This window comes from Nothobranchius furzeri, chromosome 15 (assembly GCF_043380555.1).
Source record: "Nothobranchius furzeri strain GRZ-AD chromosome 15, NfurGRZ-RIMD1, whole genome shotgun sequence".
NCBI lineage: Eukaryota > Metazoa > Chordata > Actinopteri > Cyprinodontiformes > Nothobranchiidae > Nothobranchius > Nothobranchius furzeri.
Window position 1 is genome coordinate 30,371,280 of NC_091755.1, and position 18,660 is coordinate 30,389,939.

Consider the following 18,660-nt stretch of genomic DNA (forward strand, 5'->3'; position numbering starts at 1 on the left):
TTTTGCTTCAGATCTGTATTTTACATGCTACACTTCCAGAACACGTCAAGCTCAGCAGTTTAGATTGGGTTAGCTTTTCTGAGTCAGAGGACTCCAAAGTGCTTTACACTAGTGACCCATTCATCGACTCACACACTATTTAACACGCTGGTGGTGAATAGCTACCCTGGGACACCCTGACAGAGGTGGGGATCACATGGCAGCACAAATGAATTCAGACTAGAAGGTGAGTTTTGCATTATATGCCCCATTTAATTCACAAAATTTTTTTAAATGTGGTAATGGATCAGCTGCAGAATTTGTTTCAATGCCAGACCTAGAAAAAATAACTGCTGAATGGAGGCCAGCCAGAAACAAATCTTAAGTTGTTTAATTGTCCATAAAAATGAAAAAGTTTACTGCTTTTATAGTTTTTAATTCTTAGGCATAGTTTTATCAATCCTTTGGCTATCTTTTATTTTGTTTTTCATACATTCTTCTTTTCTAATCTTCACTGAATTATTTTTTGTGTGCTCATATATTGTTTGTTTTAGAATACATCTCAAAAAGCTGGAAGCCTGGAACTACACTTGTTCTGTTACCCACTTACAAAAGAACATTTTAGCCTACTAATCTCATTGAAACTGATATATATATATACATACATACATTCTATACATTCTTATATATATCCCAATATTTGTTTTTGTCCTTTTGAGAAAATTAATAAAAGAAGAAGGAGAAAGTGTAGAAAATGAAGAGGGAGCTTGATTTATAAAGTTACAAAAGTTACTTATCAGAAACAATTCCTGTAAACTCTTTCAAAATAAAACACTAAGCCATTTTGACGCTGGTAGGGGAATTGGCTCCAACAGGCCTTTTTTCAGTATTTAGCAAAAAATACCCCTAAAACAGTTTTTAGGCAATAGTGTTAAACACAATGATTGTGTGGAGTCAAAGTGCATTACAGCTAGCTACAAACTGTTTTATTGCCTTAATGTTATTTGCACTCTCCAGTGGCTAGAAGTTAGAATAACACTCTGTTTAGGTAATCCATTTAGATAATGGGAGTTGAGAGTTGTCGCCCACCAGTATCAAAAAGTTGGAAATACACTTTTGTTATTTTAACCATTTAAAAGAAGAAACAACATTTTATATAGAGCCTCTCAAGATAAGTTATATATATATATATATATATATATATATATATATATATATATATATATATATATATATATATATATATATATAAGGAGAAGGAGAGGGACATACGTTACCGTAGGTATTCATTGTGCTTTCACATACACTTCCTGCAAAATATTTCAAAGTAAAATCCAAGCCAGTAACTAATAAATCGGGTAATGCTTATAACTGATTTTTGTAAACGAAATAAATGTATTTGTTTTAAATTAATGAATTTTATTATCAAATATTCATATATTCAGATTTCACATTTAGATCAACTCATGGTACTTAAAAATAAATAAACAAATGCATTCTTACTTTTGGCTCTTGATAGTTGCCATAGTCACGTGACTCTAGTTGCACGCAGCCTATTGGCTAGTTTTGTGCATAACACAAAAGACGGAAGTAAACTACTATTGTCGAAAAATGGCAGCTTATGTTAACAGGTGCTCGAATTTGCTAGTTTTTATTTTTATTTTGTCTGTATTTTTATTTGTAGACAGTCAACAAACGACCCCAGTCAATGAGCAACATACTAACACGGCTGATAATCCGCAGCCGGCCGCGGAATCAGCGACACAAACAGCCGAGGAGGGCCGGTGGGAAGCTACCGAGGTGGATGAAGCTGCACTCGGTGATTCTGCAGCAGACAAACTGGGCGTTCGTGCTTCAGACACTTTCGTCTTGACACCTACACCGCAACCTAAAGATGATTTTCAGGAGGAGCTGGTCATTAGACCGCTGCACTCGGGGGATATTTATGCCAGCTTCCAGTTTCGAACCCTGTGGGAAACAGATTTCATGAGAGAAAACAAAGGTGCGTGATTTTTGCGTCTTTCGGAGACCACGCATGATCTCAGTCCTCTGTTAAAACATGTTGCCGTTGCTTCAGTTTAAACATAAATAAAAGTGTTTCCAGTTTTTGACAGGTGTTCCTGATCTGAAAAGCGTGGCTTGTTTTGAATCCGGTGTTGCCTGAATGATCTGATCCCAGCTTTTACGTTGTCCCGTGAAGCTGCAGCACTGACAGTTATAATATTCACACTTTAGCCGAAGGTTCTGTAAGCAAAATCTAGAAATCTTTTTCAAAGTTTCCATTTTGGCAAGGTCTTCACCGTTGTGATCCAGACATGCACTGATTCAGGTTTTGAGGGCCAATACCAGTTTCTTATTCATGTTGAACTCTGACCTGCTAAAGCCAGTTTTGTGTGATTCATCTTTGAATCAGCGAACAGAGTTTTTATTTACTTCAAACCTTTTAACTTTGAGTCATAAAATTTCACATGGAAGATTGGTCATAAACTGTGAGAAATGCTAATTATTTTATTGCTTTTTAGAATTGGTGTCTTCATAGATAGAACTATTTAAAAATCAGATTTTTGAGTTTCGGATCGGGCAGTCAAACGTTTCGCTGATCATCCTGAATATCGGCCCAATTCCCATCTAAATATCTGAATATCGGCTCGATACCAATTTTAATTTAAAGTCTAGGTTTGTGACTTCTAGCCTCACATCCCATTTGTAAACTGAATTATTTGTGACGATCTAGCACGATATGTTCCTGCATGGTCAGGTTGACTTTGTAAACACTAAACAGTGCTCTTTTTTTTTCAGTGTCCCACTACAGGCTGTTTCCCAAATCTCTGGGTCAGGTCATCTCCAAGTTCTCAGTGCGAGAGCTGCACATCTCCTTCACACAGGGCTACTGGAGGACCATGCAGTGGGGGCAGCCCTTTCTCCCGTCCCCCCCAGGAGCTGAGCTCTGGGTCTGGTTCCAGGACTCAGTGACAGAGTGAGTGCAGGCCGGTGATGGAGGCAGAGCATTAGAGTTGCTTTTACTGAGTGAGAGTTTTACTTTAACCCTCCCACTGTCCTAATGGGTGTGACCCCGTGAGGAAAGTTGACCATTGAGCAGGCATCCCTGCCACTTGGACCTCAAGGGATAAACCATCAATTCTGCTCAATGGTCAACTTTCCTCGCGGGGTCACCCATGAAGGCAGTGGGAGGGTTATAATTAAAATAATAATATTAATAATAAAAAAATGAGTTCTCTTTCATCGTCTTTGTGTTTCTGATTATAAATGAAACCATTAAATCCAGTCAACATTTGGATATGTATTTATTACAATATTTATAGTTTCTTCATTTGTTTTATAGTGACGTCCCGGGTAACTTTTTAAACTTGAAACCACACACCAGGTTTAGCTCGTTCTTTCGTGTTTCTCTAACACTTCAGTGTGGACGCTGCATGGAAGGAGCTGACCAACGTTCTTTCAGGAATATTTTGTGCTTCGCTGAACTTCATCGACTCCACCAACACCGTTCAGCCCAGCGCCTCCTTCAAACCGCTGGGAATCGTCAACGGTACAGTGAAGCTACTCAGCCCCCCATAACCTTATTTTTATGTGTTTTATTTCTTTGCTACAAATATCATTTTTAATGTTCTTTATTTGAGTTTAAAGATACGACACTGTTGTAAAAGCGATACAGCGAATCGAGGGCTGGGTCTCTGTCCAGGATGCACTTTCACCCTCTGATTTCTGTTTACCACGTTGAAATTTAAGAGACAGACCATCGATTCCTTCGCTATGCCACCCTCCCGCGGGAAATAGTCTGCACTGAGAATTTGACACCCTGGAAGAAGCTGTTGCCCTGTGGATCCAAGGTAAACATCTTTGTTTATCTCAGCTTTCTGCTGTGGGTTAAACCAGCCAACACTTTGTGGGTTTGTGTGTGTGTGTGTGTGTGTGGTCATTAAATCTTTTCAGGCTGGTCTCGCTGTGCTGTTGAAGTCAGAGAAACTCTTCCACAGCAGTTTTTTTTCCCAGACCGTCCACATACGACCCGTGTGTCAGGATCGGGAGTGTAAAACCACGTCCTGGGAGCTGAGACAGACGCTGAATGTTGTTTTTGACCTGCACACATCTGGACAGGGCAAACGAGGTGAGAAAATAAAATTGATCTTCCTGCTTTCAGCTGATGTTTGAGTGTAGGTAACACAACTCTGGTCTTTGCTGACTCTCTGCTTTATTGTTTCAGAGTGGTCTTTGTTCAAGATGTTTTCTCGAACGCTAACAGAAGCCTGCCCCCTGGCCTCGTCCAGTAAAATATACATCGATGTCACGGATAACCCTCAGGTTAGACTTCTCATGTTCTCCTAATTTTTTTTCATCCCCAACATGGAAACGCAGATATTTTTGATTCTTTTATTTTGAAGGAGGAGTACTTTGAGCTCAGCCCGGCTACTCCGTTACTGAGCCAGGCGGTGGTGCTGGGGGACAGACGGACCTTCTCCGTCTACGATCTGACCCAGCAGGTCACCTTCGGGACCGTCCGCTCCCTCAACCTGCTGATTCGCTGGAAGTCCACTGAGGGTGAGTGTCAGACACAGAGCCTGATGCAGCCTTGTGAGATAGATTAATAATTACACAAACTTGCTGAGTTTTAAAGGAAATAACTCTCCACACCCAGCTATTTAAGTCTGTCTCTGACCTCCTTCCTGCAGGTAGCATGCTTCGCCCCTTGCTGCACGCCGAGCGGTACGTTGCAGGATACGGGCTGCAGACGGGTGAGATCCACACCGTGATGTACAACAACCACCCCTTCAGGTCCTTCCCCGTGCTGCTGCTCGACTCCGTGCCTTGGTATCTGCGTCTCTACATCCACACACTCACCGTCACCAGCAAGGGGAAGGACAACACGCCCAGTGAGTTCAAGACCTAGAAAGCACAAACGTATTTTCAGACAAACATGAAGTTGGGTGGGGAAATTTTGAAGAAAATGTCAAAAATGACTCTGATTTGTTTGTTCTAATCATTAAATCCAACTGAGTTATAGTTTTCAGAAGTCACAACAAACGAATAATTATGTTTCCAAAAAGTTGACCTAAAATAGCAGCTGTTGGAGCAGAGTGTTGTCCTTTTCAAGGCCAGTATGATGTTAAATACTGTTTTAGACACGATTACACGCAGCTGCATGTTTTCACCACAAGGTGGGGATCACGAGTCGTGTTTCCTGATACATGGAAGACTTGTGTTTTTCTTGCTGCTCTGTTTTTTTAGTTGCTTAAACATGATCACAGTTTCTGTAATTTAACTTTTTATGAATCATCTGATGGTTGAAATGTCTGTCGCTCTCCTTTAAACAGGTTACATCCATTACCAGCCGTCCAAGGACCGCATGCGGCCCCACCTGCTGGAGATGCTGGTCCAGCTTCCTCCACACTCCGTTACCGAGGTCACGGTGCAGTTTGAGAGGGCTCTGCTGAAATGGACCGAGTACACGCCCGATCCCAACCACGGCTTCTATGTTGGGTAAGTGGATTCAAGCTTGAACATTTAAAGTAGATTCTAATGGTTTAGGGATTTTTTTATTGCTGTAAAATAAGTTTATTTTTTTTTAGACTTTTATTTAATACAACAAAATTGTTTACATTTAGGTCCTCAGTCATCAGTGCTCTTGTACCGAGCTCCGTCGCCATGGATACAAACATCACTCAGGAGCAACCACTGTTCAGCAGCTTGTGAGTTCTGACTTTGCGTTTTTAACATTTTTCCGTCTGATGGTCTGTGAAGCGCAACGTTTTGTCGTCTCCCACCAGCTTTCCCTGTAAAGAGGAGTCCAGCTACTTTGTGCGTGTCTACACAGAACCTCTGCTGGTCAACCTGCCCACTCCAGACTTCAGCATGCCTTATAACGTCATCTGCTTGACCTGCACTGTTGTTGCTGTGGGTTACGGCTCCCTCTACAACCTGCTGACCCGAAGCTTCCAGATAGAGGAGCCCAACCCACGACTGGCCAAGAAGATAGCCAACTTCATCCGTAGGATAAGGGGCGTGCCGCTCCTCTCGTAGTTTTACTTTTCAAAAGGGGCAGTTTAAAAAATAATAAATATGTAAAACATTCAGGGAGACACTGAGTCAAGCACTGGTTTGAATTTCTTCATTTAGTTTTTGTAGCTAATTTTGTTCACTAATTTATTTATGACATCCAGGTTTTTCTATCATTCAAAGCTTTAACATGTATTCTGTGCTGACCTCGTCAGTATTTTGTGGATGTTTCAAATGTTTTTATTACATCATAATCCAAAGTTTTACTGTAGCTGTAGTAAACATAATACATCTGTATTTTGAGGCTAAACAGCAGCACCAGCTGAGTGTTGTGTTTGTAAAGCTTTTGACCTGTTGGTCTTTCACCCAGCAGAGATAAGATAAAATGACATAAAAAGTCACTTTGACTTTGTCTCTGTGACATTTTAGTTTCTGTTTATAACCCGTGAGGCCCGGTTTCTAACAGCCGTGCATTTTATTTACTCAAAACCATTTTTAGTCATTAGGTTCCTCTGAAGTTTATTTTTACATGTGAGTTCTCTATAAATGGTTTGATTGTGGGAATAAATAAATAAAACAAAAACAATTTTTAAGCCTTTTATTTTAAAATGAACAACTCATTGGTGACTTATTTTACAAAATCCAAACAGTTAAATGCAAAAGTTTAAATATTTGCCATAATAATTTTTGTCTTGTTAAAATTTGAACACATTTTTGTGTTTAAAGCAGCTTTATTTATGTCTCATATTAAAGAGCTTTACACCCAGTCCAGAATAATCCAGATTTTGTGTGTGGTCAGTCTGTTTTCCTCACCATTGCATAAGAATCAACAACAAACACGGAGCCAGTTGCTGATGGAGCAATGTTCCACATTATAATGGAGAAATGTCTGTTTTACTCTTGCTGGACCCATTTAATAAGGGCAGATGAGGCCTTGTTGCTGATATATATATATATATATATATATATATATATATACATATATATATATATATATATACATATATATATACATATATATATATATATATATATATATATACATATATGTGTGTGTGTGTGTGTGTGTGTGTTTAAGGACGAAAAACTGATAAGCGAAATATGTTTTCATCACATCAGGATGAAGTTGCAGAAGAACAAATCACTCAATGTTTTAATAAACCATCAAATCCTCTCATTGATGTTATGAACTTTAGTGACCTCTTGATGCTGCACAGGACTTTCCTACAACTTTCTGTTTTACATAAAAAATCAAACTAGAATAGATTATTTTGTTTGCTTTTTTAAAGACACTTCTTTCCTGCAGTCAAGCTCAGAAAAGACACTTATGTTATTACAGCTAGATCCTAAAATACTTTTTTTCACATTTTAAAATAAATACCAGAATACATCATTATCTCCTACTTCATGTTCAAAACACTTAATTTAAAAAGTGAGTATGTTTTAAATCTGCATTAAGGACACTTTTACTCCAATTGAAACAGCAGTATTGTTATGTTGCAGTGATTTTCTTATAGTTTTGACCTTAAAAAGGGTTTAAATTGATTCTTTAGATGAGTGTGTTGAGAGAACAAGACATCGTGCTGAGAGGAACAGCTGTAGGTACAGCTGTCTTGTATGCTTCATCATGCAAAGACATGCTGATCTTGCATAAATCAAGTTATATTGACATCTTTAATGACAAGATTTATGTTCCTTTTATTAAATTATTTTTCTTTTAATTAGTTACATTAAATAAAAGTAATAATGATGATGATGATGATGCTGTTTTTTCATCAAAAGATCTTCAAAGTGCTACAAGTGATCATTAAAAAACGAAAAAACAAAATGTTGACAAGGAAAGCAGTTAAAATTAAATAAAAACGTAAAAGTTAAAAACAAAACGTATAAAAAGCTATTTTGAATCGGCACCCAACAATATTTCATTTACAGTTCAGTGATATTCTTTTTAAATTAATTACGTCATGAGGTATTTTGACAATAATCAGTCATATGAGATGAATGTATTATTTAATCAAGGCATTTTTTCAAAACACTTTTCTTCAGGTTCTTCTGCTTAGCATTTAATTATCCAGTCAAAGATATTTGCATATAAATGACCTCGTGTTCCTGGATGGTCATGAGAAGGGGAAACAAAATGGATCACATCATCCTGGCCGGGAGTGTAGCTCATTAGTCTATGGGCCAATAAATAGGCCTTACACAGGAACGTCCACAGCTTGTTGAACAACACTTCAGGTTACCATGGCATTGAAAATCATTATAACAAACGTGACCTCGACAATCGGGGGTGAACCGTCTGTATCCACATAATCCTGGCTTCACTGAAACAACCAAGAAAAACAGATTCAGTCACTTTGAATCCAGCAGTGACCCGACAGGAGTAAAGTGTTGAATATGCAAGAGCTCACCTCGAACTGGTGACATGCACACGTGCCCACACCCGTTGAAGCAGCATATTTCATGATGTTTGCAGTCCCAGTTACCAGAGCACTGTTCATTACATATCACCCTTACCCCTCTTATCATCGGGCACCAAGGTAGTGCTGAGAGGAAACAGAAATACACACTAAGGCTGTTAAAAGTAAAGCAAAACAACCATTTGGCTAAAAGATCTGCTGCTCTTACTTGAAACCGGAGGAGCACAGACAGATTCATGGTAATAAGTGCAACATTTTTCATTTCCAGGGCAGTCTCTGTCATGATGACACTTTTGTGCTTGGTCGAATGTATCAAAGATGACTGGACATTCACCTGGTTTGCCTTTTTTGGTGTCCAACATGGTAAAAAGAGGGGAAAAACGTACAATGAGAAACAGGTTTTTACACTGGACACATCAAAAGAAAATGAATAAATAAACTTACCATGATGAGGCACCATAAGAGATGCTTCAACTGCACAAGACATTACAATCATAGCAGCTACCGTCAAACTGTGTGCCATGTTGATGTCTCTCAGTCAGCAGTCTTCTGCTGTCTCGTGTGGACAAATCTGGCTTATAAACTGTAATCTGAGCACCACAGAGAATGCTGGGTCATTGTGTTCTCCTTATTATTCTACAGATATGTGACTCACACACGACTATATTTTTGTATTTTGATAAAGTTTCAAGGAGACAAAATGATAATCAGATGGAACTGTTGGTGCAACTTACAATTTGCATGCTAAATAATAAGATGCAATCATATTTCCAAGGCTATGGTGTTTTATTAACCCCAGATATACATTATCACCTTATTGTTCGAGAATATTTGAAGACACGGCTTTGTGGACGTTAAATATTTACTTTATGGTTTGGACAATAGTCAGAAAGGCCCAAAAGGAGGATTGTGACTTTGGGTTGCATTTACACAATTTACAAAATCCACAGGAAAATTGAGAAAAAAGTAAAATAAAATGTTTGGTTTCCTAGTCAAGAAAGTCCAAATCCTACACCAGCTCCTGTGGTGGGACACACTTTTAACACCTCCCTTGGGGCCTCCTATTGGTAGGATACAGTAGGTTTTAAAGAGTATTAAAGTATCACAGGAAGCTCAAGCAGTAAATGTCATTGATGATAAATGAAACTTTTGTTTTAAACACCAACATATTCATCTTCCCAACAGGGGATCATGATTGTAAAAAAGTTGTTCAGTCTCAGAAAAATTTGAATTATTTTATTGGTAATAGTTAATAGTTTGGTTTCCAGGAAGTCCAAACCCTACACCAGCTCCTGAAACACTTCCCTTGGGACCTGCTGTTGGTGGAACACATCTGAAACACTTAAAGTATGGCCTCCTGTTGGTGGAACATTCCTAAAATACCTCCCTTGGGGCCTCATATTGTTAGGACACACCTGAAACACCTCTCTTGGGGCCTCATGTTAGAGGAAAACACCTGAAACACCTCCATTGGGGACTTTTGTTGGCGGGGCACACCTGAAACACCTTCTTTTGGGCCTCCTATTGGTGGAACACACCTAAACCACCACCCTTGGGGCCTCATGTTGGTGGGACACACCTAAAACACCTCCCTTGAGGCCTCCTGTTGGTGTAACACACCTAAAACACCACCCTTGGGGCTCCATGTTGGTGGGACACACCTGACACACCTCCCTTGAGGCCTCCTGTTGGTGAAGCCTAAAACACCTTCCTTGGGGTTTCATGTTGGTGTAACACACCTAAAACACCACCCTTGGGGCTTCATGTTGGTGGGACACACCTGAAACTCCTCCTTCGGCAAGTGTTCAGGAGGAACCGTGACCAGATGCCCAAACCACCTCTGCTGGCACCTTTCAACATGGAAGAACAATGATTCTACTCTGAATCCCTCCTGGATGTCTAAGCTTCTCATCCTGACCTGCTTAGCCTCTCTGTGCAGGGAAACCAGTTTTGGTTGCTTGTATTTGAGATCTAGTTCTTTCAGTTGTTACTCAAAGCTCGTGATCAGGTGAGAGCTAGAACGTAGATCAACTGGTAAACCAAGAGCAAAGTTGTAAAGGATTTACCTGATTGTGGAGCTGGGAGCAAGGTTAATTTTTGGCAGTTCAATCCCTGCTAGCAAAAACTGGTATAGCTAATATTAATTATTTGAAAATTGTCTGTTCTTGGCCTACTTCTACTTTAGAGGTATGATGTGGTATAAAAAGGTGCAGACATGTGGCTGTATGCCAGTCTTGTGGTCATTGTGACTCTAATCTGCAGGAGGAGGCCTTGTAGAGACACATTAATCTTGTAAAAACCAAACATTTAATTTACATTCTTTAAAAACCAAGGTGAAGATATGTGGTCAGCGCTAATAGCTCAGATCTTATTCCTTTAACGAAGATACTGTTGTTTATCAAAATGACATCCAACAGTATTTTCTCCCCTAGTTACTGTAAAGTGATGGTTTTCTATAAAAATGTCTCTAAAGGATAGATATTAATGAACTATGCTTTAAAGGAGACAGTTAATGAGAAACATGAACATCATCAATATGTTAAAAGTTTATTCAAAGTACTGTGTTTTACATGCTGTCATCCACACCCTTTGAAGCAACATTTCCCATAATTTGACAGTCTAAACTTTCCCCTGACCCTGAAACAGTAGACACGCTGAACAAAATGGGAGAATCATTTATGCCACATCTGAAATCTGTGATTTGTGGAGGAGACTGTGACTTTCCAGACACGATTTTCTTAAGTTTTTTTTTACAGACAGGACTTGGCATTTTTACGACCTACTTGGAACAATGAATGTGTGCAATAAATCACTCCAGAATGTCCCAAACATCCAAAATCTCAGTAGGTTTTAAAGAGTATTAAAATATCACAGGAAGCTCAAGAAACAAATGTCACTGATGTTAAAGGAAACTTGTTTTAAACACCAACACATGATCCCCCTCTCCCTGGGCTGCCACCTTACCGTGGTGGAGGGGTTTGAGTGTCTCAGTGATCCTTGGAACTAAGTTGTCTGAGGCTTTATGCCTCTGGTAGGGTCACCCATGGCAAACAGGTCCTAGGTGAGGGATCAGACAAAGAGCAGCCCGAAGACCTCTTATAATGAATTATATAAATGGAAACCATGTTCCCTCGCCCGGACGTGGGTCACCGGGGCCCCCCTCTGGAGCCAGGCCTGGAGGTGGGATACATTGGCGAGCGCCTGGTGGCCGGGCTTTCACCCATGGAGCCCGGCCGGGCACAGCCCGAAGAGGAAACCTGGGTCCCCCTTCCCATGGGCTCACCACTCGTGGGAGGGGCCAAAGGGGTCAGGTGCAGTGTGTGACGAGTGGTAGTTGAGGGCGGGGACCTTGGCGGTCTAATCCTCGGCTACAGAAGCTGGCTCTTGGCACATGGAATGTCACCTCTCTGATGGGGAAGGAGCCTGAGTTGGTGTGTGAGGTTGAAAGGTTCCGACTAGATATAATCAGACTCACCTCAATGCATGGCTCTGGCTCTGGAACCAGTTTCCTTGAGAGGGGTTGGACTTTCTATCACTCTGGAGTTGTTCCCACTGAGAGGTGCCGAGCAGGGTTGGGCATACTAGTTGCCCTCATCTTGGTGCCTGTACGTTGGGGTTTACCCCAGTGAATGAGATGGTAGCCTCCCTCTGCCTACGTGTGGGGGGATGGGTTCTGACCCTTTTTGGAGACCTTGGAGGGGGTGCTGGAGAGAGAACCTTCCGGTGACTCCCTCATTCTGCTGGGGCACTTTAACGCTCATGCGGGCAACGACAGTGAGACCTGTAGAGGTGTGGTTGGGAGGAACGGCCCCCCTGATCTGAATTCAAGTGGTGTTTTGTTATTGGACTTCTGTGCCAGTAATGGATTGTCCATAATGAACACCATGTTCAGACATAAAGGTGACCATATGTGCTCTTGGCAGCAGGATACCTTAGGCCGCAGCTCGATGATCAACTTTAATGTTGTTTCATCTGACCTGCGGCCGCATGTCTTTGACACTCGGGTGAAGAGAGGGGCGGAGCTGTCAACTGACCACTACTTGGTGGTGAGTGGGCTCAGATGGTGGGGGAGGATGCCGGTCAGACCAGGCAGGCCCAAACATATCGCGAGGGTCTGCTGGGAACGTCTGGCAGAGTCTCCTGTCAGAAGGTAGCCTAGTGAACTAGACCAAATTCTTGCTTTGCAAAGTTTGGTCTAGGCATGCTCCATTGGAACCTCAGCAGCTCCTACCAGGACTCTGGCTAGCCAATCACAGCTCTCTAGAGGGGTTTCAGACACATAAAGAGCTGTGATTGGTCCATAATGGTGGGCCAATCATAATGCTCTATCTGCTTAGTGAACAAATCACAGAGGTTTATCCGCTTTGTGGGCCAATCAGGGCACTCTATATGCCTGGTGGGTGGGATAATGCAACAGAGTGAAACAAGAGTATGTCACATTCATTGTCCAGTGGAATGCAGAGATCATTTGAAAGACAACGGTAGAACCCACCCCACAACCGAGAGCCGTCAATGGAGCGTGGCCAGACTAAATAATACATTTATTTAGTCTGGCTTGCCGGGCTAGTCAGAAGGAGCTTCAATTCCCACCTCCTGACAGAACTTCCAAAATGTTCCGGGGGAGGCGGGGGACACTGAGTCTGAATGGACCCTGTTCCGTGCCTCCATTGTTGAGGCGGTCGACCGGAGCTGTGGTTGCAGGATCATCGGTGCCTGTCGTGGTGACAACCCCCAAACCCGCTGGTGGACACCGGCGGTTAGGGATGCTGTCAAGCTGAAGAAAGAGTCCTATCAAGTCTTTATGGCCTGTGGGACTCAAGAGGCAACTGACGGGTACCGGCAGTCCAAGCGGATTTCGGCTCAGGTGGTCACCGTGGCAAAAACCTGGGCATAGGGAGAGGTTCAGTGAGACCATGGAGCAAAACTTCCGTATGGCTTCGAGGAGATTCTGGTCCACCATCCGGCGCCTCGGGGGGGAAAGCAGTGCACTACCAACACTATCTATGGTGGGGACGGTGTGCTGCTAACCTCTACTCAGGACGTTGTGTGCTCAGGTGGGCAGAATACTTTGAAGACCTCCTCAGTCCCACCGACACATCTTCCAGTGAGGAAGCAGAGTCTGGGGACTTTGAGTTGGCCTCTCAAATCTCTGGTGCTGAGGTCACTGAGGTGGTTAAAAGCACCTCTGTGGCAAGGCTCCAGGGGTGGATGAGATCTGCCCGGAGTTCCTTAAGGCTGTGGATATTGTGGGGCTGTGTTGGCAGACACAGCTCTGCAATATCGCGTGGACATCGGGGGCAGTCCCACTGGACTGGCAGGCCAGGGTGGTGGTTCCCTTATTTAAAAAGGGGGACCGCAGGATGTGTTCCAACTACAGGGGGATCACACGCCTGAGCCTTCCTGGTAAGGTCTATTCAGGGGTTCTGGAGAGGAGGGTCCATCAGATTGTTGAACCTCAGATTCAGGAGGAGCAATGTGGTTTTCGTCCTGGCCGTGGTTCACTAGACCAGCTCTATACCCTCAGGGGGATCCTGGAGGGTGCGTGGGAATTTTCCCAACCAGTCTACATGTGTTTTGTGGATTTGGAGAAGGCGTTTGACCGCATCCCTCGGGGGGCCCTGTGGGGGGTACTCCAGGAGTATGCGGTACCAGGCCCTCTGATATGGGCTGTTAGGTCCCTGTATGACCATGTCAGAGATTGGTCCGCATTGCCGGCAGTAAGTCGGGCTCGTTCTCAGTGAGAGTTGGACTCCGCCAAGGCTGCCCTTTGTCACCGATTCTGTTCATAACCTTTATGGACGTGATTTCTAGGCGCAGCCAAGGTGTAGAGGGCATCCGTTTTGGTGGCCTGAGGATCAGGTCTCTGCTTTTTGCAGATGATGTGGTCCTGTTGGCTTCATCGGAACGTGATCTTCAGCTTAGAATGCCCTCTGTGGGTCAGGGATGAGGTCCTGCCCCAAGTGGAGGAGTTTAAGTATCTCGGGTCTTGTTCATGAGTGAGGGAAAACTGGAGTGTGAGATCGATAGGCGGATTGGTGCTGCATCTGCAGTGATGCGGGTGTTGTACTGGTCTGTCGTGGTGAAAAGAGAGCTGAGTCAGAAGACGAAGCTCTCGATTTACCGGTCGACCTACGTTCCTACCCTTACCTATGGTCATAAGTTTGGGTAGTGACCAAAAGAACGAGATTGCAAATACAAGCGGCCGAAATGAGTTTTTTCCAAAGAGTGGCTGGGCTCTCCCTTAGAGATAGGGTGAGAAGCTCGGCCATCCGGGAGGGGCTCAGAGTAGACCCGCTGCTCCTCCACATCGAGAGGAGCCAGTTGAGGTGGCTCAGGCATCTGGTTAGGAGGCCTCCTGTGTGCCTCCCTGGTGAGGTTTTCCGGGCAAGTCCAATTGGGAGGAGACCTAAAGGTAGACCCAGGACCCGGTGGAGGGACTATGTCCCTCACCTGGCCAGGGAACGCCTTGGAATTCCCCCGGAGGAGCTGGCCCAAGTGGCTGGAGAGAGGGAAGTCTGGGCCTCTCGCCTTAGGCTACTGCCCCCACGACCTGACTCCGAATAAGCGAATGAAAATGGATGGATGGATGGATGGATGGACACCAACACATTCGTCTTCCCAACAGGGGATCAGGATTTAAAAAAAGTTGTTCAGTCTTAGAAAAATTGGAATTATTTTATTGGTAATAGTAAACAACAAAATGTTACACTTTCATTTTGAGAAAAAGTGACCCAGTAGAACAGAGATCTCTAAAGTAACATCTAACAATGAGATCTCATCCATTTTAAAGGTGACATAATTCAGTATAAACAAACTAGCCCTAAAGGAAAGGAATAATCAAATATACATGCACTCACATATCATTATAATGCCTCAGACTTCAGTGGTGCCACTAATTGGGGGACAGGGGAGGCAATACCCTCTTTGTGAATTTGCTGGCAGCAAATGTAATTTGTCAAAACAAAGAAATATATCTATAAAGCTTTTGATCTCAGTAGAAACTGTCATATACAGTGTCCCAAACTGAGAAATAATTTTTCAGTTAATGATTTGAAAAATATGCTTCAAACACTTCAGGTTAAATATGCATAAGAATAAATCCCTTAATGTTTTAATTAACCATCATTTTCTTTCTTTAATACTATGTAGAGTATAGAAATGTTTTCAGTATCACCCTGAGGGGAAACTGGAATAAAAATGTTTTGTGTTTTTTATGTTTAAGACAAACATCTTTTCTGCACTGGAGCTTAGAATTATGTTATGGACTTTTAGTTAAAAAGACCAGAATATATAATTAACACCAGCTTCATGCTCCCTTAGTTTATTATCTCTTAAATCTGCATAAAGGACACTTTTACTCCTGTGCTCTATAGAAACACCTGTATTTTTCCAGTTCAGGGATTTTCTCTGTGGTGAGAGATCAAGACTTCCTGCTGGAAAGGAACTGCTGTAGATACCAGCTAGTATGGTCGCCATGACACCAGGAAAAAGTCTTGTATTCTTCATCATGAAAATACACACTGATCATGCAGACAAGTTAAATTAACAGCATTAATAATGAGATTGATCTTCTTGTTTTAATTGTCTTTTTCTCTGAATTAGTTACATAAAATAAAAGTAACAATTTTACATCAAAAGATCTTCAGATCTACAGGTGGCCATTACAAAAAAATAATAATAAAAACACAATTAAAAAGTAAAAAGCAAGTAGTTCATAAAATTAAAACTGAAAAGTAAAAGACAAAGTTTATGAAAAACAATCTTTAAACTGGCACCAAACAATGCTATTTATTTAGTTAAGAGATGCTTTTTCAAATGTAATCATGTCAGGAGTCATTTTGTCAAGAAACAGTATTAAAAGATAAATGTTATTATTTAGTCAATGCATTTGTTGAAAAATACATGTCTTCTTCAGGCTGTTACGCTTAGTAATTTATTATCCTGTCAGACATTTGTACAGAAGTGACCTCATGTTCCTGGACAATCGTAAACATGAGGAGAAAACCAGGATGGATCACAGCATCCTGGCCGAGAGTGTAGCTTATTAGTCTATGGGCCAATAAATAGGCCTTACACAGGAATGTCCACATCTTGATGGACAACACTTCAGGTCACCGTAGCATTGAAAATCATTATGACAACTGTCACCTCGACAAGTGCGAGTGAACCGTCTGTCTCCACAAAATCCTGGCTTCTCTGAAACAATCAACAAAGAAAAGATTCAGTCACTTTGAATCCAGCACTGACACGACAAGAGTGAAGTGTTGAATATGCAAGAACTCACCTCGGTTTGGTGACATGCACACGTGTCCACACCCGTTGAAGCAGCATATTTCATGATGTTTGCAGTCCCAGTTACCAGAGCACTGTTCAATACAAGTCCCCATTACCCCTCTTATCATCGGGCACCAAGGTAGTGCTGAGGAAACAGAAATACACACTAAGGCTGTTAAAAGTAAAGCAAAACAACCATTTGGTTAACTGATTTGCTGCTCTTACTTGAAACCGGAGGAGCACAGACAGATTCATGGTAATAAGTGCAACATTTTTCTTTTCCATGGCAGTCTCTGTCATGATGACACTTTTGTGCTTGGTCGAATGTATCAAAGATGACTGGACATTCACCTGGTTTGCCTTTTTTGGTGTCCAACATGGTAAAAAGAGGAGAAAAACTTGCAATGAGTAAAAAGTTTTTACACTTCACACAACAAAATGAAAATAATAATAAATAAATAAACTTACCATGATGATGCACCATTTGAGAAGCTTCAACTGCACAAGTCATTACAATCATAGCAGCTACCGTCAAACTGTGTGCCATGTTGATGTCTCTCAGTCAGCAGTCTTCTGCTGTCTCGTGTGGACAAATCTGGCTTATAAACTGTAATCTGAGCAGCACAGAGGATGCTGGGTCATTGTGTTCTCAGGGTTATTATTCTACAGATATGTGACTCACACATGACTATATTTTTGTATTTTGATAAAGTTTCAAGGAGACAAAATGATAATCAGATGGAACTGTTGGTGCAACTTGCATGCTAAATAATAAGATACAATCATATTTCCAAGGCTATGGTGTTTTATTAACCCCAAAAGTATATTATCACCTTATTGTTCGAGAATATTTGAAGACACAGCTCAGTGGACGTAAAATATTTACTATAAGGTTTGGACAATAGTCAGAAAGGCCCAAAAGGAGGATTGTGACTTTGGGTTGCATTTACACAATTTTCAAAATCTGTTGGAAAATTGAGAAAAAAGTAAAATAAAATGTTTGGTTTCCTAGTCAAGAAGGTCCAAACCCTTTACCAGCTCCTGTGGTGGGACACACTTTTAACACTTCTCTTGGGGCCTCCTATTGGTAGGATACAGTAGGTTTTAAAGAGTATTAAAATATCACAGGGAGCTGAAGAAATAAATGTCATTGATGATAAATGAAACTTTTGTTTTAAAAACCAACATATTCGTCTTCCCAACAGGGGATCAGGATTGTAAAAAAGTCGTTCAGTCTTAGAAATATTGGATTTTATTGGTAATAGTTTATAGATTGGTTTCCTAGTCAAGGAAGTCCAAACCCTACACCAGCTCCTGAAACACCTCACTTGGGACCTCCTGTTGGTGGAACACATCTGGCACACTTCCCTTGGGACCTCCTGTTGATGGAACACATCTGGCACACTTCCCTTGGGACCTGCTGTTGGTGGAACACATCTGAAATGCCTAATGTATGGCCTCCTGTTGGTGGAACATTGCTGAAATGCCTCCTTTGGGGCCTCATATTGGTAGGACACACCTGAAACACCTCTTTTGGGGCCTCATATTAGAGGAGCACACCTGAAACACCTCCGTTGGGGACTTATGTTGGTGGGACACATCTGAAACACCTCCTTTGGGGCCTCTTGTTGGTGGGGGACACCTGAAACACCTTCTTTTGGGCCTCCTATTGGTAGAACACACCTAAAACACCACCCTTGGGGCCTCATGTTGGTGGGACACACCTGAAACACCTTCTTCAACAAGTGTTCTGGAGGAACCGTGACCAGATGCCCAAACCACCTCTGCTGGCATCTTTCAACATGGAAGAACAATGATTCTACTCTGAGTTCCCTCTTGGATGTCTAAGCTCCTCAACCTGACTAGCTTAGCATCTCAGTGAAGGGAAACCAGTTTTGGTTGCTTGTATTTGAGATCTAGTTCTTTCAGTTGTTACTCAAAGCTCATGATCAGGTGAGAGCTAGAACGTAGA

At 41.9% G+C, this 18,660-nt stretch overlaps 3 protein-coding genes across 3 annotated transcripts; 1 reads left to right on the top strand and 2 right to left on the bottom strand.

Moving 5' to 3' along the window:
- The first annotated feature begins 1,545 nt into the window (after nucleotides 1-1,545).
- pigt (phosphatidylinositol glycan anchor biosynthesis, class T) lies at nucleotides 1,546-6,530 on the top strand. Its single transcript, XM_070545153.1, has 11 exons — nucleotides 1,546-1,981; nucleotides 2,779-2,956; nucleotides 3,402-3,529; nucleotides 3,730-3,830; nucleotides 3,934-4,108; nucleotides 4,205-4,302; nucleotides 4,383-4,539; nucleotides 4,671-4,871; nucleotides 5,313-5,478; nucleotides 5,604-5,687; nucleotides 5,766-6,530. Exons 1-11 carry the CDS (start codon nucleotides 1,591-1,593, stop codon nucleotides 6,016-6,018), a joined length of 1,932 nt encoding a protein of 643 aa, XP_070401254.1. The 5' UTR covers nucleotides 1,546-1,590; the 3' UTR covers nucleotides 6,019-6,530.
- Nucleotides 6,531-7,740: 1,210 nt separating this feature from the next.
- Nucleotides 7,741-8,970, bottom strand: LOC129164691 (whey acidic protein-like). Its single transcript, XM_054745577.2, has 4 exons — nucleotides 8,859-8,970; nucleotides 8,623-8,757; nucleotides 8,406-8,540; nucleotides 7,741-8,318 (listed from the first exon to the last, which is right to left on the bottom strand). Exons 1-4 carry the CDS (start codon nucleotides 8,935-8,937, stop codon nucleotides 8,167-8,169), a joined length of 501 nt encoding a protein of 166 aa, XP_054601552.2. The 5' UTR covers nucleotides 8,938-8,970; the 3' UTR covers nucleotides 7,741-8,166.
- A 6,105-nt stretch (nucleotides 8,971-15,075) lies between these two features.
- On the bottom strand, nucleotides 15,076-17,286 carry LOC129164741 (WAP four-disulfide core domain protein 2-like). Its single transcript, XM_054745801.2, has 4 exons — nucleotides 17,157-17,286; nucleotides 16,914-17,048; nucleotides 16,699-16,833; nucleotides 15,076-16,610 (listed from the first exon to the last, which is right to left on the bottom strand). Exons 1-4 carry the CDS (start codon nucleotides 17,233-17,235, stop codon nucleotides 16,459-16,461), a joined length of 501 nt encoding a protein of 166 aa, XP_054601776.2. The 5' UTR covers nucleotides 17,236-17,286; the 3' UTR covers nucleotides 15,076-16,458.
- Nucleotides 17,287-18,660: the final 1,374 nt, after the last annotated feature.

Excerpts from the sequence above, each read along its gene's own strand:
- LOC129164691 (XM_054745577.2), bottom strand. The coding sequence starts at position 8,937 with ATGGCACACAGTTTGACGGTAGCTGCTATGATTGTAATGTCTTGTGCA. Across the intron at positions 8,758-8,858 it reads TCTTATGGTGCCTCATCATG|GCAAACCAGGTGAATGTCCA; the intron begins GTAAGTTTATTT and ends ACACCAAAAAAG. Across the intron at positions 8,541-8,622 it reads CTGTGCTCCTCCGGTTTCAA|CACTACCTTGGTGCCCGATG; the intron begins GTAAGAGCAGCA and ends GTTTCCTCTCAG.
- pigt (XM_070545153.1), top strand. The coding sequence starts at position 1,591 with ATGGCAGCTTATGTTAACAGGTGCTCGAATTTGCTAGTTTTTATTTTT. Across the intron at positions 4,872-5,312 it reads GGGGAAGGACAACACGCCCA|GTTACATCCATTACCAGCCG; the intron begins GTGAGTTCAAGA and ends TCCTTTAAACAG. Across the intron at positions 5,479-5,603 it reads AACCACGGCTTCTATGTTGG|GTCCTCAGTCATCAGTGCTC; the intron begins GTAAGTGGATTC and ends GTTTACATTTAG.
- LOC129164741 (XM_054745801.2), bottom strand. The coding sequence starts at position 17,235 with ATGGCACACAGTTTGACGGTAGCTGCTATGATTGTAATGACTTGTGCA. Across the intron at positions 17,049-17,156 it reads TCAAATGGTGCATCATCATG|GCAAACCAGGTGAATGTCCA; the intron begins GTAAGTTTATTT and ends ACACCAAAAAAG. Across the intron at positions 16,611-16,698 it reads GTGCATGTCACCAAACCGAG|AGAAGCCAGGATTTTGTGGA; the intron begins GTGAGTTCTTGC and ends TGATTGTTTCAG.